The sequence below is a fragment of the Carcharodon carcharias genome, chromosome 21, assembly GCF_017639515.1.
Source record: "Carcharodon carcharias isolate sCarCar2 chromosome 21, sCarCar2.pri, whole genome shotgun sequence".
NCBI classification, from domain to species: Eukaryota; Metazoa; Chordata; class Chondrichthyes; order Lamniformes; family Lamnidae; genus Carcharodon; species Carcharodon carcharias.
In genome coordinates, this window is record NC_054487.1 from 81,969,950 (window position 1) to 81,993,600 (window position 23,651).

At 43.5% G+C, this 23,651-nt stretch overlaps 1 protein-coding gene across 1 annotated transcript in view; it reads left to right on the plus strand.

Moving 5' to 3' along the window:
• The first annotated feature begins 14,917 nt into the window (after nucleotides 1–14,917).
• tspan11 (tetraspanin 11) overlaps nucleotides 14,918–23,651 on the plus strand; it is a 51,690-nt gene continuing 42,956 nt past the window's right edge. The window contains exons 1-2 of the mRNA XM_041216256.1: nucleotides 14,918–15,004; nucleotides 22,575–22,766. Of these exons, the coding sequence (XP_041072190.1) occupies nucleotides 14,918–15,004; nucleotides 22,575–22,766 (279 nt within the window). The remainder of the gene's footprint in view (nucleotides 15,005–22,574; nucleotides 22,767–23,651) is intronic.

The window sequence follows — 23,651 nt, forward strand, 5'->3', positions numbered from 1 at the left end:
CGGGTTGCTAGCCTGAAGCTATATTCGTAGCTTAAGGGGGACATGCTGCCTGTCATAGATGTGCTGGAAGAATTTATAGGTTGATAATCAACCTGTTTGGCCACTTTATAAATACATCTCCCGTGGCCATCAAGTCCTGGAGTGGGACTTGAACCCAGAGCTTCTGGCTCAGAGGCAGGTTACCCACTGCACCACAAGACCTCCATTTGTTTCATTAGCAAACCTGGATACGTTACTCTCTGTACCTTCATCTAAGCCATAAATATGGATCATGAATAACTGAGGCCACAGCACTGATCTTTGTGATACCCTACTGGTTATAGCCTGACAACTTGAAAATGGCCCATTTATCCCTACTTTATGCTTTTTGTCCTTAACCAATCTTCTATATTATCCCCAACCCCATGAGATCTCAACTTGTGTAATAACGTTTTATGTGATGCCTTATGGAATTTAAATATATAAGTACTCCTTTATCTATTCTGTTAGTTACGCCTGTAAAAAACACACTAATAAATTTGTCAAATACGATTTCACATTCAGAAAACCATACTGACTCTGTCTGGTCAGGAAAGGTCTAATCAGCTGCAGGACATCACAGCAGGAGTTCCTCAGGGTAGTGATGTAGGCCCAACCATCTTCTGCTGCTTAATCAATGACCTTTCTTTCATCATAAGGCCAGAAGGGGATGTTCACTGATGATTGCACAATGTTCAGCACCATTCATGACTCCTCAGATACTGAAACAGTCCATGTCCAAACACAGCAAGATCTGGACAATATCCAGGCTTGGGCTGACAAGTGGCAAGTAACATTCACGCCACACAAGTGTCAGGCAATGACCATCTCCAACAAGAGGGAATCCAACCATCGCCCCTTGATGTTCAATGGCATTATCGTCACTGAATACTCCACTATCAACATGCTAGGGGTTACCATTGACCAGAAACTGAACTGGGCCAGCTATATACATATTGTGGCTACAAGAGCAGGTCAGAGGCTAGGAATCCTGTGGCGGGTAATTCACCTCCTGACTCCCCAAAGCCTGTCCACCATCTACAGAGTGCAAGTCAGGAGTGTGATGGAATACTCTCCATTTTCCTGGATAAGTGCAGCTCCCACAACACTCAAGAAGCTTGACAGCATCCAGGACAAAGCAGCCCGCTTGATTGGCACCACATCCATAAACATTAACTCCCTCCACCATCGACACACAGTAGCAGCAGTGTGTTATATCTACAAGATGCACTGCAGGAATTCACCAAGACTCCTTTGACAGCACCTTTCAAATCCACAACCACTTCTATCTAGAAGGACGAGGGCAGCAGATAGATGGGAACACCACCACCTGGAAATTCTCCAAGACACTCACCATCCTGGCTTGGAAATATATCGCCGTTCCTTCACTGTTGCTGGGTCAAAGTCCTGGAGCTCCCTTCGTACCAGCACTGTAAGTGTACCTACACCACATAGACTGCAGCGGTTCAAGAAGGCAGCTCACCACCATCTTCTCAAGGGGAACTAGGGATGGGCAATAAATGCTGGCCCAGCCAGCAAAGCCCACATCTCACAAATGAAAAAAAAATGATGATTTTCAAAGTAACTGGTTAAGACCTCCTACTGATTGCAGTACTTTCTTGGCAACTGATGTTGGGCTACCTGACCTGTAGTTCTCTGTTTACTCTCCCTCCTTTTTGAATAGCAGCATTACATTTGCTATCTTCCAATCTTCTGGGACCATACTTGAATCTGGAGAATTTTGAAGATCACAACTAATGCCCCCCACAATCTCTGTAGTCAATTTTTATTTTAAGAACACTAGGATGTAGGGCACCAGGTCCATGGAATCTATTGCTTTTAGTGCTATTAATTTCTCTAGCACTATTCCTCTGCTGTTATCAATTACTGTAAGTTCCTCGGTTTTCCAATATTTCTGACATGGTTTTTGTGTCTTCTGCTGTGAAAGCAGTTACAAATATTTGTTTACCCTCCCTACTTTGAGAACTGCTGAAAAAAGACACTTTGCCAAAGCTTTTCATGTCGAACTCATCAGGACAATCACAAGAATATCAATGTCAGGGGAAGCAAGTTTTTGCTTCTTGCAACTGTCCTGATGAGTGCAAGCAAAAAGCTTTGTCAAATTGCCTTTTCTTGGCAATACTCAAGTTCTTTACTACCAAAAAACTATCTCTACTATTTCTTATTCTCCATTATAATTTCTCCTGTCTCAGTCTCCAAAGGGAGCAACATTTACTTTTGCTACTCTCTTCCTTTTTACATACTTGTAGAAGCTCTTACAATCTGTTTTTGTATTTCTTGCTAGTTTGCTCTCACACATCCAGCCCAGTCTGACGCATGGCCATTCCCACAAAGTATGTTTTCCATGTTTATAAACTTCTTCATTTTATGACTAATGGTCTTGAGATGGTTGGAATTGCACGGCGGGTAGTTCAGCAAGTGGATCTTTACTCCTGGTGCAATGAAGGTGTAGAATGATGAATTTTGCATAAAGTAGCCCAGCTCTAAAAACGATAATCTTCTCCAACAAAAAAAAATCTTGGCATTGAAACTCTGATTGGCTCCAGCATCCAAAACCTTTTGAGTTCCAGCTTTCCACTACCCTTTGTGTGAAGCCTTTGTAAGCAATTTTTAAAAAAATAACAGTGCTTCCTAGAATTAATTAATGGCTGTGGGAGATTCATTAATCTCAACTGTTTCTTGAAAATTCAAACTGATTTTTCTACTTCGGGAGTTTCAAACGGCTCCCTTACTGTCAGATCTTCGAACACTCCTTTTGCTTTTGAATGAAACAGCTTTTTATGCGTGTGTTCTGGAAAAGGATCACTGGCACCTCCGTGTACTTTGAAAAATGAAACTGGAAAAGGAATTACACACAAGCTGGGGCTGAAGTTTTAACTATTCCTTTCTGCAGCCTGTAACTGTGTCAGGACAGGATCGATGAAAGATTGTAGCTCCACCCACTGTTTAAAAGCTACTTTAGGAAGGGTGTCAAGGCCATGGAGGGGATACAGAATTTGTTTTGATCCCAGGTGTAGGTTACTTCAGTATTGAGGGCAGACTGTAGAAATTGGAGCTGATGTCAGATATAGGGAGGGGCAAGGCCTTGGAGGCAATTGAAATTTGGATGAGAATTTTAAAAGTGGGATGAATAGAAGATCCGATGGAAGGGCTCAAAATTTTACGGATTTTTGGCAGACATTTGGGGAAAGCTGTTTACACTAGTTGGGGATTCGGCAGGATATAAGTGAAGAGCATCACCAAAAGGACAAAGGGAGATGTTGGGGGTCTTCTCTCTTTTCTAGGGTACGTTCAGCGAGCTGGCAAAGGCACAATGGGACGCATGGCTTTCTCTGCTGTCACATCCTGTAACAGCGTTGGCCTAGAGAAGGACGTTGTGGCCAAGAATTAGGAACGTTTCATTGGCTTTGAATAACCTTGCAGCATCTTTCACATCCACCTGAATGAGCAGCCATGGTTTAATGTCTCAGCTTGAAAGCACCTCTGACATTCGAGGCAGTATTGGGCCTGTGCTATAGCACTTCAGTGGCTATGTCATGGAATGGGTCCTTCAATGACCGACGTTCTGATTCAGGGGTGAAAGTGCCACCCACTAGACAAGGGTGACCTCACACAGCAAATGTACTGATTTATCTTTTGCCATTGATGTGCAGTCATCACCGAACTGCCCCATGCTGGTGCCAGCTTGTTAGCTGCTCGGAGAAGGGGAAGATGAACATTGCCATTTTCATTCATGAAGACAAGGGATTCAACCAGGATTTGCAATTAGATTGAGTGGTTCACTCCTGTTCATGTTATTGATCTCACCGGCTCCTGGTTAAACAATGGCTCAATTTTAAAATTCTCATCCAAATTTCAAATCCCTCCAAGGCCCTGCCCCTCCCTATATCTGACATCAGCGCTCTTTAATTTTAATTTCTCCAGCATTGGTGTGTGTGCCTTCAGCTGCCTAGGCCCCAAGCCATGGAATTCCCTCCTTATACCTTTCTGCCTCTCTACTTCTCTTCCCTGCATTAAGATGCTCCTTAGAACCTGTCCCTTTGGCTATATGTTCTAATTTCTCCTTATGTGATTTGGTGTCAAACTTTGCCTTAATAACGCTCCTGTGAAGCACCATGAGACAGTTTATTATGTTAAAGATGCTATATAAAGACAAGTTGTTGTTGTTGGGTGCACTAGGATAGTCATCCAGGAATCACAATTCTAGAAGCACTATGCAAGATCATAGACCTATATTTGCTTTGTTTTTTCTTTGCAATTTGTGTGTATATAACTGCTGGATCTAGTTCTAGGCAATGAAGTAGGGCAAATGGTGTGTGTTTCAGTGGGAGAGCATCTGGGGAATAGTGACCATAATATAATGAGGTTTAATGTAGTTATGGAAAGGGATTAAAAAAACCATGGAACCATAGAAGAGTTACAGCACAGAAGGAGCCCATTCAGCCCCATCTTGTCCATGCCAGCCCGAGGACACCCAGGTGCCCTTTCTAATCCCAACTTCCTGCACCCGGCCCATAGCCCTGCAGCTTACAGCACTTTAGGTGCAGATCCAAGTACTTTTTAAAAGAGTTTAAAGTTTCTGCCTTTACCACAAACTTGGGCAGCGAATTCCAGACACCCACTACCCTCTGTGTAAAAAAAGTTCTTCCTCATGTGCCTCCTACATCTTCTGCCACTTATCTTGAATCGATGTCCCCTGTTCTAGAATTCTCCATCAAGGGGAACAATTTTATCCTGTCTACTCCATCTGTTCCCCTCATAATTTTGTATACCTCAATCAAGTCACCTCTCAGCCTTCTTTGTTCTAAGGAAAATAAGCCCAACCTATCCAATCTCTCCTCGTAGCTGCACTTTTCTAACCCTGGCAACATTCTTGTAAGCCTCCTCTGCACTCTCTCCAGTGCTATTATGTCCTTCCTGTAATGTGGTGACCAGAACTGCTTACAATACTCTACTTGTGGCCTCACCACTGTTTTATACAATTCCAACATTATATCTTTACTTAAATATTCTATACCTCTGCCAATGAAGGAGAGCATTCCATATGCCTTCTTTACAACCTTGTCTTCTTGATCTGCTGCCTTCAGGGACCTGTGTACTTGTACGCCAAGATCTCTCACTTCATCTACCCCTCTTAGTATATTCCAATTTATTGTGTAATCCCTGTAACTGTTTGACCTCCCTAAATGTATGACTTCACACTTCTCTATGTTAAAATCCATCTGCCACTTTACCGCCCACTCCACCAACCCATCTATATCGTTTTGGAGATTATGGCAATCCTCTACACTATCCACTACTCGGCCAATCTTTGTGTCATCTGCAAATTTCCCAATCGTGCCCCCCACATTCATGTCCAAATCGTTAACATATAACACAAACAGCAAGGGTCCCAACACCGAGCCCCGTGGAACACCACTTGAGACAACTTTCCATTTGCAAGGGCATCCATCGACCATTACCCTTTGTTTCCTGTTACAAAGCCAACCTTTTATCCAGATTGCCACATTACCCTGAATCCCATGGACTTTTACTTTCCTGACCAATCTGCCTTGTGGGATCTTGCCTGATGAACTGTGAAAATACCCAACTGGAAGAGAGTGAAGTTCAGTGATTTGAGAAGTGAGCTAGCACAAATGGGCAGGGGAAGAAAAATAGCCAAGAAAAAATAAATGAACAATGACTGGTCTTCAAGGTAGAGGTAGTTCAGGAACAAACCAAATGTATTCCCATAAGGAGGACAGGTATGGCATCCAAAGCGGGAACGTTCTGGATGTCAAAGGAAATAGGGATAAAAACAAAACAGAAAAGCAAGTTTATGATAAATGTCGGGGAATACAATTGAAAACCAGGCAAAATCCAGAGAATGCGGGGGGAAATTGAAGAATGACATGGGGGCAAGGAGAGAGGACAAGAGAAGATTAACAGATAACATAAGAGGGAGCCCAAAAATCTTTAATTAACATGTAAAAACTTAAAGAAAAGTTTAAGGAAGGGTAGGGCTGATTACTAAAAAGGAAATCTTTCTGTAGAGACAGATGATATGGTGAGGTACTGAATGTACAATTTACATCTGTCTTCAAAAAAGAACAGGATGATAATATTGGAATAGAGGAGGGGGTGGGGATCGATATTGGGTAGGATGCATATGCTAGAAAGGAAGTGATGTCATCACTGGAAGTTAACAGGTCACCCATTCTGGATGGGATGCATCATAGGTTTTTAAGGATGGAGATAGATAAACTTTGTCCACAATCTTTCAACCTTCCTTGGATATTGGATAGGACTGGAGGATGGCAAATCTTACACCGCTGTTCAAAAAAGGAGAGAGGGATAAACCTGGTAACTGTGGGCTAATCAATCTAATGTCAATGTTGGGTTAACTATTGGTGACCATTGTCAAGGACAAAATTAATTCTCACTTTTCCTTTATTCTTTCATGGGATGTGGGTGATGTTGGCAAGGCCAACAGTTGTTGCCCATATTTAACTGACCGTGACCTGAGAAGGTGGTGGTGAGCTGCCTTCTTGAATCGCTGCAGTCCATAAGGTGTAGGTACACCCACAGTGCTACTAGGGAGGGAGTTCCAGGATTTTGACCCAGCGACAGTGAAGGAACGGCGATATATTTCCAAGTCAGGATGGTGTATGACCTGGAAGGGAACTTGCAGGTGGTGGTGTTCCCATGCATCTGCTGCCCTTATCCTTCTGGGTGATAGAGATCGCAGGTTTGGAAGGTGCCGAAGAAGGAGCCTTGATCAGTTGCTGCAGTTCATCTTGTAGATGGTACACACTGCTGCTAATGTGTGTTGGTGGTGGAGGGAGTGAATGTTTGTAGATGTGGTACCAATCAAGCAGGCTGCTTTGTCCTGGATGATGTCCAGCTTCTTGAGTGTTGTGAAAGCTGCACTGATCCAGACAAGTGGAGAGTATTCCATCGCACTTCCGAATTGTGCCATGTAGATGGTGGACAGGCTTTGGGGAGTCAGGAGGTGAGTTACTCGCCACAGAATTCCCAGCCCCTGACCTGCTATTGTAGCCACAGTATTTATATGGCTAGTCCAGCTTGGTTTCTGGTCAATGGTAATCCCCCAGGATGTTGACAAGGTCTTCCAGGGAATTAGTATGAGGACCATTGATTTTCTTGTTATAAATAAATAGCCTGGACTTGGGAATAGGGAGTAAAAGCTTGAAGTTTGTGGATGATAAAAAGCTTTGCAATGTAGCAAATAGTGAGGAAGAAAGCAGAAGATCCCAGGAGGGCATAGATTGGTGAAATGGACAGACACACGGTAGATGCAATTTAACACAGATAAACGTGAGTGATGCCCTTTAAAAAAAGAACACCATGGACAGGTTGTATAACCTAAATTGTTACACTATCCCTCCGTGTTGGGTCAAAATCCTGGAACTCCCTTCCTAACAGTGCTGTGGGTGTACCTACACCACATGGACTGCAGCGGTTCAAGAAGACAGCTCACCACCACCTTCTCAAGGGCAACTAGGGATGGGCAATAAATGCTGTCCCAGCCAGTGAAGCCCACATCCCGTGAATGAATAATTGTGTTATAGTGAGCCGGATGCGAGAGCAGAGGGACCAGGGGGTGCAGATTCATAAATCCTTGAAGGTGGTCGTGCAAGTTGATAAGACAGTTAAGAAAGCTTGTGGGTTACTTGGTTTTGTAAAGTGGGACATTGGATACAAGAAGAAGGAAGATATGCTAAACTTTTACAAATCACTGGTTAGACCCCAGCTGGAATACTGTGTTCGGTTCGGAGGACCACAATTTAGGGAGGATGTCAAAACCTTGGAGAAGGCGCAGCGGAGTATGGTACCTGGGATGAGGGACTTTAGTCCTATGGGGAGATTGGAGAAGCTGGAATTGTTCTCTTAAGAGCAGAGAAGTTTAAGGGGAGATTTAATCAAGGTATTCAAATTCTGTGGAATTTTAAAGATAGAGGCAACAGGGAGAAGCTGATTCCTTTGGCAAGTAGGTGAGTAAACACGGATCATAGATTTAATAAAATGACAAAAGTACGAGAGGGGAAATGAAGAGAAATTTCTTCACGAAAATGGTTGTTAAGTTTTTGGAACATGCTACCTGAAAGGGTGGTGGAATCAGATTCCATTGGGACTTTTAAAAAGTGATTGGGCATGGATTTGAAGAAGATTAATTTTCAGGATCACGGGGAAAGAGCAGGGGGAGTGTGGGACTAAGTGGTTAGCTTTTTCAAAGCTCTGGCACAGGCATGATGGGCTGAATGGTCTCCTCCTATGCTGTAAAGTTCTCTGATTCTGTTACAGTTTTTATACACATGTCATTCACCATTTGTGGTCCTTTTTATAGTCAACAATTAGAAAGATGAAAGGGCTTCACATATTCCTATGAGTTTGGATTTTGCGTGTTTGCGTGGGTGTCTATGACACTCATGCAATAATTATGTTTCACACAAACCATCCAGAGCAAGGCTCAGATGATGCAACTAGCAATATTTCAAGTGAATCCAATTTACTGTATTAGGATTATTATTTATGAAAGCATGTTCTAAAAGGATCCTTGTGAATAAAGTACTGATTCTGCTGTCAAAATACACGAAATCAAACATTGGCTCTGATTTCAGGATATTTAACCCTTTGTTGGGAAAGTACCATGCTGTCTCAAAGATTATATAATTTTAAAGCATATATTTCATGGGATGTGGGTGTTGCTGCCAAAGCCAGCATTTGTTGCCATCCCTAATTGCCCTTGAACTGAGCGGCTTTAAAGGTCATTTCAGAGGGCAGTTAAGGGTCAACCACATTGTTGTGGGTCTGGAGTCACATGTAGGCCGGACCAGGTAAGGACAGCAGATTTCCTTCCCTAAAGGACATCAGTGAACCGAAAGGGTTTTTACAACAATCGCTGACAGTTTCCCAGTCACCATTACTGAAACTAGCTTTTGCTTCCAGATTTTTAAAAAATCTGTTAATTGAATTTAAATTCCACCAGGTGCTGTGGTGGGGTTAGAACCTGTGTTCCCAGAACATAACCTGGGCTTCTTGATTACCAGTCCAGTGATATTTACACAATCCACTGTCTCCCTATGGGGCTGCTCCAGTTTCTCAGAAAAGACAACCCGCTGGTTGTTCTGCTGTGGTGGGAGGCGGGCAGAGCTCCAGGCACGGTGGGCTGGGTTTTTGTTCCTGAATTCTGATCCTGCCGTCAGAAAGAAATGCAGATTGGGAATGTGTAAAGGCCGGCAGCGGGACCCAAAGGTCGATTTTGGAAGAGGCGGCCAATTAAGTGGCTGCTTCTGGGAGCTCCATCCAATTAGAGGTGGCAGTAGGAGGTCCTCCAGCACTGAGAGATCGGCAGCTCCACCGTCAGAAGTAGGTGATGCCGACGTAGGTTGGAGACCAAGAGGGCGCCTCAAGATGGAGGTGGCCTCTGATGAATTTCAAATATAAAAAGTGACCATAGCAGCCAGGCCACCATTATGGACGGGGAACCCACAGATGTGGGCTTCCAGCAATCATGGCTGTGGTGGAAGGGGTAAAATCATCGAGGCATCAATTGCCCCATGATCTGCCTCCTGGAAGCCGCTTCCATTCTTCACTGGATTTCATCCTCAGAGGTGGCCCGCCTCCTATCTGGAAAATTCCAAACAGTTTCTGATCAGTTCCCTCAATGGGACGTGTGGGCTGGAATTTTCCAGTTAAGCCGATGTGAACGGAGATTTCAATGGTTCATTGGGAACCCACCGCGGGGGGGGCGGGGCGGGGGAGGGAGCTGGAAAATTCCAGTCGTAATGTCCTAATTGAATACTTTCCACTGCCCGATGCAACTTCCCTCAAAATATTCCAGAGGTGGGACCATGGTGGCAGACTGGCTTGCTGGGCCGAATGGTCTCCTCCTATGCTGTAAAGTTCTCTGATTCTATTACAATTTTTATACATATGTCTTTCACCGTTTGTGGTCCTTTTTATAGTCAATAATTAGAAAGATGAAAGGGCTTCACATATTCCTATGAGTTTGGATTTTGAGTGGTAGCGGGAATTTCCAGCACACCCACCTCTGCATGCCCACGAAAATTCAGCTCAGTTTAACCATGCTGATTAATGTCCTCATCTAATGTCAGCACATCCTTCCCGGCAAAGGTGATTGAGAGAAGTGTAGGAGGGAGCACCCTGGCTAAGCTGTTTCATTAAAAAGCCGCCCGTTTTAAGGATCACCCTGATAAACCCCCGTGACTTGATGAAATTTGCCACGGTTAAACTTTGAATGCGTGTCCACAACCCCCTGAAGATAGCAGGGCAGCCAGATAAGGTGGTCACGAAAGCTTATGGAATATTTTCCTTTATTGGACGTGGCATAGGATACAAGAGCAGGAAGGTTATGTTAGAACTGGATAAAACACTAATTAGGCTACAGCTAGAGTATTGCACACAGTTCTGGTCACCACATTACAGGAAGGAGGTGATTACACTGGAGAGGGTACAGTGGAGATTTACAAGGATATTGCCAGGGCTTGAAAATTTTAGCTAAGAGGAAATGTTGGATAGATTGGGGCTGCTTTCTTAGGAACAGAAGAGGTTGAGGAGAGATTTATTTGAGGTGTATAAAATTATGAGGGACCTCGATGGAGTGGATAGGTAGGACTTATTTCCCTTAGCAGAAAGGTCAATAACCAGCGGACATAGATTTAAAGTAATTGGTAGAAGGTTAGGGAGGAGCTGAGGGGAAATCTTTACACCCAGAGGGTGGTAGGGGTCTGGAACTCACTGCCCGAAAGGGTGGTAGAGGCAGAAACCCTCATAACATTTGAAAAAACACTTGGATGTGCACTTGAACTGTTGTAACCTAGAGTCCTATGGACCAAGAGCTGGAGATAGGATGAGGCTGGATGGCTGTTTTTCAGCTGGCAGAGACAGATGGGCTGAATAGCCTCGGTGTCATAATGTTTCTTTGTTTTTATTTAGAAATCAAAATATCTATAAATCTGATACTGCAATTTATCAGTCAATGGGGGAAGGTTTTTACTATAAAGGCTGTTTTATTTTAGACACAATGAGCATCATTTCCATGGTGTTTGTCTTGCGTTATAATGTACACGTATTGTATTACTGGATTACATGAAGTGTGCAACTAAGCCAATTCACATTTATGTGGTGGTTTTCAAGACCATTAGGCTTTGCAAGGCACTTCACAACTAATGAAGTACTTTTCAAGTGTTGTCACTGCTGTAACATAGGAAACATGACAGCCAATTTGCGCACAGCAAGCTCCCACAACACAGCAATGTGATAATAACCAAATAATCTGTTTTAGTGATGTTGATGCAGGGGTAAATAATGGCCGGGATACTGGCGATAATAGTGCTGCTCTTCTTCTAAACAGTGCCATGAGATTTTTTTAAGTCCCCCTAGAAGGGTTAGAGAGGGCCTTGGTTTAACATCTCATTTGGGAGGACAGCACCTCAGACAGTGCAGCACTCCTTCACTGCTGCACTGGAGCATCAATCTTGTATTTTTGTGCTCAAGTTCTGGAGTGGCACTTGAACCCACGACGTGAGGGTGGTTCCCACTGACACCCAAGGTGGCCTGATTTGTTAACAATAACAAAGTGCGGAGCAGTGACAAATGATGAACAACAATGTATAAATGTTCACAAAGATCTTCCAACCTTGATCAGCAGACGGAGAAATGGAGATGCAGTTTCAAACAGTAAAATGTAAGGTTAGGAGATATGGCAGAGGGAAAGTTGATCTGGGAATGTGCTAAATGGGAATGTACTTGAGATATTGGAGCTGGAGCTAGGGTTTTATTGGCTGAGGTGGGGGTGGCTGGGAGGTTGTGGGGGGGGGGTGGGTGGGGGTTGCTGGTGGTGGCAGAAGTGGAGGGGGTGGCAGTGGGAGTGGGAGGAGGCAGCGAGGTGTGGAGGGTGTTGCAGTTTTAGTGGGCCGGTCATTAAAACCATCAGCTCAATGTTCTCAGGCCGTTTAAACAAGTAGACTGTTGGGATTGATTGTGGGCAATGTAAATCCAGAGAGACCATTTGAATTTGTGGCAGCCACAACATAAGAACATAAGAAATAGGAACAGGAGTAGACCATTCGGTCCTTCAAGCCTGCTGCGCCATTCAATAAGATCACGGCTGATCTCCTGGTGTTTCGATTTCCACATTCCCATCTAACCCTGATAACCTTTGATTCCCTTGCCTAACAAGAATCTATCTCTGCCTTAAAAATATTCAATGACCCCCACCTCCACCACCTTCTGAGGCAGAGAATTCCAAAGTCGCACAACCCTCTGAGAGAAACAATTTCTCATCCTCTCTGTCCTAAAAGGGCTTCCCCTAATTTTAAAACTCACCCACAAGAGGAAACATCCTTTCCATGTCCACCTTGTCAAGGCTGTTCAGGATCTTGTATACTTCAATCAAAACACCCCTCACTCTTCTAAACTCCAGTGGAAACAAGCCCAGTCTGTCCAACCTTTCCTCATCAGACAACCCACTTATTCCAGGTATCAATCTAGTAAACATCTTCTGAACCTCCTCTAATGCAGTTACATCCTTCCTAAAATAAGGAGACCCAAACTGCACACAGTATTCGAGATGTGGTCTTACCAATGCCCTGTATAACTGAAGCATAACATCCTTACTTTTATGTTCAATCCCTCTCGTAATAAAGGATAGCATTCCATTAGCCTTCTTAATTACTTGCTGTACCTGCATACTAACTTTTTGTGACTCATGTACCAGAACACTTAGACCCCTCTGCACCTCAGAATTATGCAGCCATTCTCCATTTAAGTAACAGTCTGCTTTTTTGTTCTTCCTGCCAAAGTGAACAACTTTACATGTTCCCACATTAAACTCCATTTGCCAGATCTTTGCCCACTCACTCAATCTATCTATATCCATCTGCAACCTCCTCATGTCCTCTTCACAACATACTTTCCTACCTATCTTTGTGTCATTTGCAGATCAACTGTATGCAGATTTGGTCGCCCTATTTCATAAAGGGTATTTTGTTGTTGGGGAAAGTACAGAGTGGATTTTCAGTCACTGGGGTACAAAAACAGTGTTAATGTTTATCAGTTATATTAATAAGGTTTGTTAATGCCAATTACATTGTTAAGGTTAAGAGAAACAGATGGTGGATATTAATTGTCTCTGAGCATATAAGAAAGGGGATAGAGGTCTTGTGGCACAGTGGGTAGCATCCCTGTCCCTGAGCCAGAAGCTCTGAGTTTAAGCCCCATTCCAGGACTTGATGGCTAAGGAAGGTGTGCTCATAACACAACCTAACAGGTTGAGTATCAATGTGTAATTCCATCCAACACACACCAATGGAGGTGGTAAGAGCTGGAGAGATTCCTGGTCAGCCAAGGGTTGGGAAGAAATTGGAATCTCTCCCATCACCATCCACAGCTCCAGACTACAACATGCATGTAAAAAGTGTAAAAATAGAGGATAGCTGGGTCACTGGGTGGAGAGCTGTGAGACTGAACAAGTCAATAAACTCTCTTAATAAGGAAAAGCTCTGTGTCTTGCTTTCTGCTTCACCAACTGACTTGGATCCTGTTAACAAACAACAATGTACATTTATATAGTGCCTTTAATGTAATGATAGGTCTCAAGGTATTTCATGGGAGCATAAAAAAAATGAAGTTACAGAGAAGGATTTTCTGTTATTGGAAGGGTTACAGGGAAGATATTCTGTTATTGGGGTGCAAAGGAGAATATTCATTTATTGGGGTGCAGAGAGGATATTCAGTGATTGAGGTACAGAGGAAGACATTCAGTTATTGGGGTACAGAGGAGGATATTCACTTTAGGATGGAAAGATATTCAGTTTGAGGTACAAAGGATTTAGAAAGATTTGGACAAATTGGACCCAAGTACAATTTTCTATCATGTTCAGAATTTAAGCACAAGCGGTCATACTTAAAATAAGCATAACAAAAGCTAAGGGAAAATGTAGGAGGGACTTTTTTTTAACCAAAAGGGTGGTGAATGTGTGGAACAGATTACAGGCAGAGGGGGATTGAACAAGAAATATAAACAGGGAGAAGAAACCAGACAGTAGATTTAGACCAGCAGCAAAGGAATATTGTGGATAGGAGAGATAGGTGGGCCGAAGGTCCGCCTGAAACAATTGCTATGAACATGCATCCCCCTCAAAAATAAATTGTCAACTTACAGTTGAATAGGAAGCCTTAACAGGCAAAGCTATAAAAAACAGATAAAGGTAAGTCTGTTCATACCTGGAAGTTAGTTCAATATTAGGGAATACTCTCCACTTGCCTGGATGAGTGCAGCTCCCACAACACTCAAGAAGCTCGACACCATCCAGGACAAAGCAGCCCACTTGATTGGCACCCCATCCTTCAACTTAAATATTCACTTCCTCCACCACCAACGCACAGTGGCAGCAGTGTCTGCCATCTACAAGATGCACTGCAGGAATTCACCAAGGCTTTTTAGACAGCACCTTCCAAACCTGCGACCATCACCATCTAGATGGACAAGGGCAGCAGATACATGATAACACCACCACCTGCAAGTTCTCCTCCAAGCCATACACCATCCTGACCTATTTCATTGTTCCTTCACTGTCGCTGGGTCAAAAATCCTGGAACTCCCTCCCTAACAGCACTGTGGGTGTACCTACACCACATGGACTGCAGCGGTTCAAGAAGGCAGTTCACTACCTCCTTCTCAAGGGCAATTAGGGATGGGCAATAAATACTGGCCCAGCCAGCGACACCCACATCCCGTGAAAGAACATAAAAAAAATGCTTTGCACCAAAGTGGGAACACTTTCTGGTTCATTCTGATTGAATAATATGTAGAATTGTGATGTTGGTTTTGTGTGTGTTTCAGTGAATGACGATGACAGAAAAATACAAAGAGGATTCAGAGGACTGTGTGACAATCTGCTTAAAGTACCTGCTGTTTGTTTATAATTTCTTCTTCTGGGTAAGTGTGCTGACATGTCCAGAACATTCCCAAGTTATAAAAATAACCTGGGCTTTGGAACTTGTGCAGTCGCTGTAACACACTCCATCGCTTACACTGGAGGAAGGTGATAATAGGGCTGAATCGGTCAGAGTTGGTGGAGTGTGCCTGGGGTGTGCTTCCTCAGAGAGGTTTCGATTTCAACATTTCCATACTTTCTAACTGCTTGACTTTTTAATCATCAAAACAGAGAAGTAAAGTATCATTTGACCTTTGATTAAGCCAAACAAACCATCACGATGAGCTACTTTTGAGTTGCGGTCACTCTTGTAAAGGTAAAGACACCAGGAAGCTGGACTGATGCTGAGTGAAGCCTTTGCTTTAGTCTCCTCTGAGCAGGTGGATTTGGGAGTGTTAAATCACCAGGTTCGGGTGTGGAATAATCTCTTGAGGGTTTTATTCAAAGGCATATGGTGCTGAAGAAATGATTCATATTAAAGCAGACCGATGGAGGCTGAGGGAATGTTTGAGGTACTTAACGAGTTCTTTGCATCTGTCCACATCTAAGGAAGAGGATGCTGCCAATATCACAGTTAAAGAGAGGGCAGTAGCAATATTGTATAGAATAAGCAGCAACAAAGGAGAACTACCTTAAAAGGTTGAGGTCATGTGGTGCAGTGGGTAATGTTCCTGCCTTCGGGCCAAAAACTCCGGGTTCAAGTCTTTCAGAACGTGATCAAAATCCTTCCAACACACGCCAGTGACAGGTGGTAAGAGTGGGAGTTATTCCTGGTCAGCCAGCTACCATCACTATCTATAGCTCCAGACTACAACATGCATGTAAAAGTGTATGTTGTCATAGCAACTCAGTGTCTTTGAGTGATCTGTAATACACCACCACTTAAAAAGATTGACAGGGTTCAAAGTCAGGAAGTCATCCTAGTCTGGATGGGATGTAGGCTGGGATACTAAATGAAGTAAGGGTAGAAAGTGCAGAGGGTTTGGGTACATTCTCCCAATCCTCATTGGATATGGGAGTGGTGTCAGAGGACTTGAGGATTGTAAATACCCTGTTTCAAAAAAATGGGAGAGGGATAAAGCTGACAGCGACAGCTTAACATCAGCGATGGAGAACCTTTGAGAGACAATAATCTGGGAAAAATTCATGGGAATTTGGAAAAGTATGGGTTTCTAATTGAAAATCAACACGGACATATGAAGGCAAATCATGTTCGACTAACTTGATCAAATTCTTTGGTAAAATAACAGACTTGATGAGGGTATTGGAGTTGGTGTTTTAAAAGATGTTTAATAAAATATTACATAATAGACTTGTTAGCAAAATTCAAACCCATTCAATTAAAGAGACAATGGCAATATGTATATAAAATTGGCTAATGGTCAAAACGCAGAAAGCAGTGATGAACAGAATGGAAGTAGAAAGTCCTGGATGTACTCAGCAGGTCAGGTAACTTCTGTGGAATGAAAACTGAGTTCATGGGTGGAATCGTCCAAGATTTACACACAGTGCGGTAGCAGGTGGGAAAAAAAGTCATTTTACCCGCTGGCTGCAATGGTGAGTTTTTGCGCTGTATGGTCCCATTCCCCCCTCGTTATTTATGCAGCCACAGGAAACATGCCATCTCTCTGGTGGGTGGCCTCCAATTTACCCGCCATGCTGTTACCTTGCTGCTTCCTCACACAGGGCGTCATGTTTAAATTGTAACCATGCATACAGTTCTCAATGCTTGTAGTGGTGAAGACATGGCCCCAAAAGCCAAGTAGAGTGCAGTCCCCCGATTCAGTGACACATCCCCGGGATGCTTCTGGACAACGAGGAGGTCCGCCGCAATGTCCTCTACCCCAGCTCTGACTGCAGGAGGCCCATCAGTTCCACCGCTCCTGCTTGGGAGGCGGTGGCAGAGGTGGTCAGTGCCAAAGCTGCACAGAAGAGGTCGGCCATCCAGTGCAGAAAACGGATGAATGATCTCAATCAGTGCTGCCAGGGTAATTCAGCCATTTTATTACTCTAAACTCAGACACTCACAAGCCCATCACACACTCACTGGCACCTCACTCACTGACACTCAAGGGACATCACCACTCACTCTCTCACACACACCCTCACATCTCCATCTGGCCCCATCTCCTCTGAGACTGCCTCCTCAGCCCTCACCATCTTGAGGCCACTTGCACAGATCAGCATGCACCCCCGCACATACCCTGAGTTACCCTTCTTCCCTAGTACCGCCCTCAGCCTGCAGTCTCTCCCCTTGCCTGAGACCACTTCCTGCCCCTCCCCCAAGCAAGCCCTAGTTGTTATAACCCCAAGCCCAACACCAATGGGGCTGGAAAATTCCGGCCAATGTTACAGGTTGATTTTGTTTGACTATTTCCAGCATTTTCTATTTTATTTTGAATTTCCAGCATCTTTTGCTTTTGTGGTAATGATAAAGATCAGACTAAAAGGGAAGGATATTGTGGTATTCCCCAGGAGTCAACATTAGGACCACTGCTCGTTTTGATATGTATTAATGAACTGGACTTGGGTATACAGAACATAATTTCAAGGTTTGCAGGTGATATGAAACTTGAAAGTGTAGTAACAGGTGAGACGGATGGTAACAGGCTTCAGGAGGATATGGACAATAGGGTTGCCAACGATGATAAAACATATTCCTGGAGGTTTCGTCACATGACTTGCCCCCAGGTTCCAGTCATTCATCAGTCAGCACAGCCATCCTTGTGATATACTGCCCTCCTACACCAACTGGAAAGCAAAAAGGCTCATTACCCAATTGGATGATGCTTGACTGTCAGCCAAACAGTTTTTCTTCCCACCTTCAATATTTTCACATTTTTCAAAATTAAGGGAAGTGGTCAAAGAAAATGACAAAAAAAACCCAATCTTTTTTAATGTCCCGATGATTTTCTCCAGGGTTTGCACACAGCAGCATCCTGGAGATTGACCTTCAATTCCTGGAGACTCCAGGCCAATCCTGGAGGATCAGCAACCCCAGTAGACGGACTGGTGAAATGGGCAGACATATGGCAGAAAAAATACATTATTGCAGGAAGAGGCAAAGTGGTACAATGGTACAATTTTAAAAGGCGTTCAGGAGCAGAGACATCTGAGGAAGGGAGTTATGATGAACCTTTGTAAAACACTGGTAAGGTTTCAGCCTGAGTTTGTATCCAGTTCTGGGCACTATACTTTAGGAAGGATGTCATGCTTTAGAGAGGGTGCAGAAGAGATTTGCTAGAATGGTACAGGTGCATAGATCATTAACATGTCATGGACAGTTACAGAAAATGATCAAAAAGGCTAATGGAATGCTGCCCTATATATCTAGAGGAGTAGGATACAAAGGGTATGTAATAATATATAATATATATTGTATATAATACAAAGTCATTCTTCAGCTATACAAAGCCCTGGTTAGAGCACATCTGGATTTATTGTGAGCTGTTCTGGGCACTATCGCTTATATTAGCTTTGGAAGTGGTGCAGCGCAGATTCACCACAACAACACTGGGGATAAAAGGGTTAAATTTTGAGGGCAAGTTGCATAAACTTGGCTTGTATTTCATTGAGTATTCCTAAACTCCAAGGGTTAAGTTACGGGGAGCGATTAGACAGACTAGGGTTTTATTTAATGGAACTTAGAAGGTTAAGGGGAGATCTTGATTAATGTTTCCAAGATATTCATTGGAACAGGTAGGATTGATGGAGAGAAAATATTTCCACAGGCTGGGGAGTCTAGCACTAGGGGTGTAGTCTAAAACTTAGAACCAGACCTTTCAGGAGTGAAATTAGGAAATACTTCTACACACAAAGGGATAGTAGAAGTTTGGAACTCTCTTCTGCAAATAGCAATTGATGATAGATCACTTGTTAATTTTAAAACTAAGATTGATAAGTTTTGTTCTCCAAAGGTATTGAGGGATATGGGGCAAAGGCAGGCATATAAAGTTAGGTCACAGGTCATCCATGATCTTATTGATTGATAGCACAGGCTCAAGGGGTTGAATGGCCTTAATTTATTGCAAGGGGAATGGAATATAAAAGTAGGGAAGTTTTACTGCAGCTGTACAGGGCCTTGGTGGGACTACATCTGGAATACTGTATACAGTGTTGGTCTCCTTATTTGAAAAAAGATATAATTGCATTGGAAGCACTTCAGAGAAGGTACATTCAACTCATTCCTGGGATGAGGGGCTTAGCTTATGAAGGAGGGTTAAGCAGGTTAGGCATATACATATTGGAGTTTAGAAGAATGATAGATGATCTTTTTGAAACATATAAGATCCTGAGGGGACCTGATAGGGTGGATACCGGGAGGATGTTTCCTCTTGTGGGTGAGACTAGAACTTCCTTTAATGTGGGTATCACTGGCAAGGCCAGCACTTGTTGCCCATCCCTAATTGCCCTTGAACCAAGTGGCTTGCCACACCATTTCGGAGGGCAGTAAAAGAGTCAATCACATTGCTATGGGTCTAGATTCATATGTAGTTCAGACTGGGTAAGGACAACAGATTTCCTTCCTTAAAGGGCATTTGTGAACTAGCTGGGTTTTTATGACAATGGTTTCATGGTCACCATTACGGAGACAAGCTTTTCTTTCCAATTCCAGATTATTAATTGAATTTAAATTCCATTAGCCACTGCGATGAGATTTGAACCTTTTCCCCAGAACCTTCTGGGCCTGGGGATTACTAGTCCAGTGACATTGTTGTATGATAGCTACATGTGCCACGTAGAGGTGCTGTACCTTTAAGATACATGATGGTTACATCATCATGATATCGGAGCATCATAAAACCTCGAAGCCATTTTGTCAGTTGGTACAGTGTGGTCTAATGTAGCAGTCACTCCAGTCTAGCATAGTCTAACAGTTTAGCATGTGCAACCAGTCTGTAGGTACATAGAATAAGTGATAGTAGCTCAGCCACGCCATGTGCCTGTGAGATATACATTGTTAAGAATGGTTAGTTTGTTTAATAAACCTTCTGAGATCTTTACTACTTAGAATCCAGCTTCGTCTCCTATGTTACATCAGATGACATAAGCACAATAACACAACAACACTACCACTATGTCACTGTATCCCCTACTAGGGTCACAGTTTAAGAACATTAGGTCTCCCTTTTAAGATGGAAATGAGGAGAATTTTTTTTCTTAGAGGGCCTCAATCTGTGGAATTCTCTTCCTCAAAAAGCAGTGGAGGCTGGGTCATTGAATTTATTCAAGGCTGGTTTAGAGAGATTTTTGATCGACAAGGGAGTCGAGGGTTATGAGGAGTTGGGAGCAGACAGGAAAGTGGAGTTGAAACCGCAACCAGATCAGCCACGATCGTATTGAATGGCGGAGCAGGCTCGAAGGGCCGAATGGCCTTCTCTTGCTCCCACATCCTGTGTCCCTGTGGCCTCTTCTTGTTCCGATGGCCAGGGATTTAAGTTATATGGAGAAGCTGGTGCTTTTCCCCTCAGAGCTAAGAAGGTCGGGCGGACATTTGATGGAGATGTTCAAAATCAGGAAGGCTTTTGACAGAGTGAAGAGGAACTGTTTCCTATGCTCGAAGGATCTATAACCAGAGGGAACAGATTTCAGATAATTGGTAAACCAACTGCGGGTGTTTTGCATGCAGTGAGTTGTTATGATCCAGGATGCACTGCCTGAAGCATGTGCAAGCAAATTCAATAATAACTTTAAAAAGGGAGTTTGATAAAAAAAAAAGTTACAATTTAGAGAAGCCAATTAAATGGAAATTCTGCATTAGAGATTGTTGTGTGCATTTTTGTTTTTGAGTTTGTGACACTGGGTAACACTGCGAGATTAATAATTGCCTGTAATTCTACCTCCTTCACCCCAGAGGGAACTGGGGAGATCTATGAGGATGTTCCCAGGAATGGAGATTTCTAGCTATTTATTATTATTAAACTAATAATAATTGAAAATAAAAGTGGGAACTTTAATCACATGCAGCATCCTACAGGTACAGGTGATGTCAGAAGCCTGTGCCTGTCTGGGAGGCCGAGGTTGTTCACTTAGGCTGGGATTTTCCAACCCCAACCCCACCAGGGTCATCAGTGGCCATTTGGCTTGCCCACCACACCCCATCCCCCGCAGTGGGTCCCACCATGGTGGGGCTGAAAATCCTGGCCTTTGGAACAGACCCGGCTGAGAGAAGATTTAACTGAAGTGTGTGAAATTATGAAACTCACAAAGTTCTCACAGGGCATGACAGGGTGGATGGAGATAAGGTGTTTCCCCTGGCTGGTGAATCTAAAACTAGGGGACATAATCTCAGGATAAAGGGTAGGCCACTTAAGACCGAGATGAGGAGGAATTTCTTCACCCAGAGGGTGATGAATCTTTGGAACTCTCTGTGGAAATTCAGCCATTGAGTACATTTAAGACAGGGATCGGTTGATTTCTAGAGATTAATGACAGGGGATTTGGAGATAACACGAGAAAGTGGTGTTGGGGTAGATGATCACCCATGATCTCATTGAATGATGGAGCAGGCTCGATGGGCTGAATGGCCTATCCTGTTCCTTTGAGAGGCCGAGATAGAGTGCATAAGAAAGACCTGTTCCCATAGGAGGGAGGTCAACAACCAGAAGATATAAATTTAACGTTATTGAGGGCTTGAGGGGAGATGAAGAGAAATTGTTTTCATCCAGAGGGTGGTGAACATCTGGAACATAGTACCTGAAAGAATGGTACAGGCAGAAACCCTCATCATATTTAAATAACACTAGGATATTTAAAATGTTGTAATGCACAGGGCTATTTACCAAGAGCTGGAATGTGAGATTAGGCAGACACAGCCAAGATGGGCCAAATGGCCTCAGTCTGTCCTGTAAATTTCTCTGATTCTATGATAAATACTTGGAGCGAAAAAATGTCCAGGATAATGGGGAAAGGACGGTGGACTGAGACCAACTGGATAGCTCCATCAAAGAACCGACAAAGACCTGCACAGGCATATTGGGCGAAATGGGCTCTTCCCTGGAATAGCATTCTAGGAGTCACTGAGAGATCCTCGCGCCAGATAGGCAGAGACAATCCCGGGTAGAAAGATGTGAAATAATGCAATTTGGAAATAAGAAAAGGAAACACACTTTGACTGAGGAAAGATGTGCAGGTTAGGAAAGGGAATAGTGCAATCTGAGCGGGACATTTACAGGTGAATAGGTTACACAGGGTAAAAACACAACTTTGATGAACAGCGGATGGGTAGAATCGGCTGCATTGTGGAATTCTCTGTCAGGAACAGTTGCGAAGAAGAATCCATACATTATCTGAAAAAGAGGATGGAAGGGAATGAAAAATGAGCAAGAGAGGAGAGTAGGCCAAGTGCTTTCTATAGAGAAGTGTTGGGATGTAGCTGATGGACCAAATGACCTGTGACTCTACTGGAACATTCCATCATTTTTATCTTTACACTTGAAAATGTTTTGTATGATATTGATTGAAGCAATTATATTTGAAATGCCAGGACCAACCCAGCGTATAATATTCTTATGTTTACTGTGCTGCAGATGAACAAGTTTGTGTAATGGATGTTTATTGTTATACCCCTAGATGGCAGGTGCTGGAGTGATGGCCATAGGAGCTTGGACATTGAATGAGAAAAGAAACTACTTAAGCCTCCTACCTTCAAGTACATTTGCCGTCTCTGCCAGTATTCTCATCTTTGCTGGTAGCCTTGTGATAGTCACTGGATTCCTTGGGTGTTGTGCAGTTGTTAGAGAGCAGAAGACTGGTCTTGCAGCAGTAAGTACTCGATCTCTGGCGTTGTAACGAAACACAAGGTGTTTCTGAGAATCAGTGAAATTAAGGCCCTGGCGCAATTTTACAAAATGTTTTATCTTTGAAATGTTTGACCTATGTTAGAATTTGCTACTTATTTCAAGAGACACTCACCAAGGCCCCTTTGACAGCATCTTCCAAACCCAAGACCGCTACCATCTATAAGAACAAGGACAGCTGACGCATGGGAATGCCACTGCCTGGAAGTTCCCCTGCAAGTCACCCGTCATCCCCACTTGGAACTAATTTGCCGTTCCTTCACCGTCGCTGGGTCAAAATCCTGGAACGCCCTCCCTAACAGCACTGTGGGTGTACCTACACCACACAGACTCCAGCGGCTTGAGAAGGCAGCTCACCACCACATTCTCAAGGGCAGTTAGGGATGGGAAACAAATGTTGGCCTAGCCAGCGATGCCCACATCCCAAGAATTAATTGAAAAATAATGGGATTTGTGGGGAAAATGTGAATACCTCCCTTTGGGTTTATTAAAGTTAAACATGATTATGCACTGTTTATGCACAAACTCATTGGAACTGTCCAACTGTCAAGGAACTGTCCAGCTGTCAAGGAACTGTCAAAGAAATGTCAAAACTGTCAAGGAACTGTCCAAGGTTACTAGGTGAGTTGGCATGGAGTGGGTAAGAACAAAGTGTGGTGGTTGGGGAGCATGGGTTAGCATTGGGGTTATATGAAGGGCCATGGGGGTGTGTGGGAGATATGGGTTGATTAGCTTGGATGGGGCATAGTGGGTGTGTGGGAGTGGGTGACAGCTGAGGGCTGGAGCAATTTCTTTGTTTTAATCTTTTCTTTTCTTTATTTGAACACAGTGCTGTGCACAGAGGCAGGCC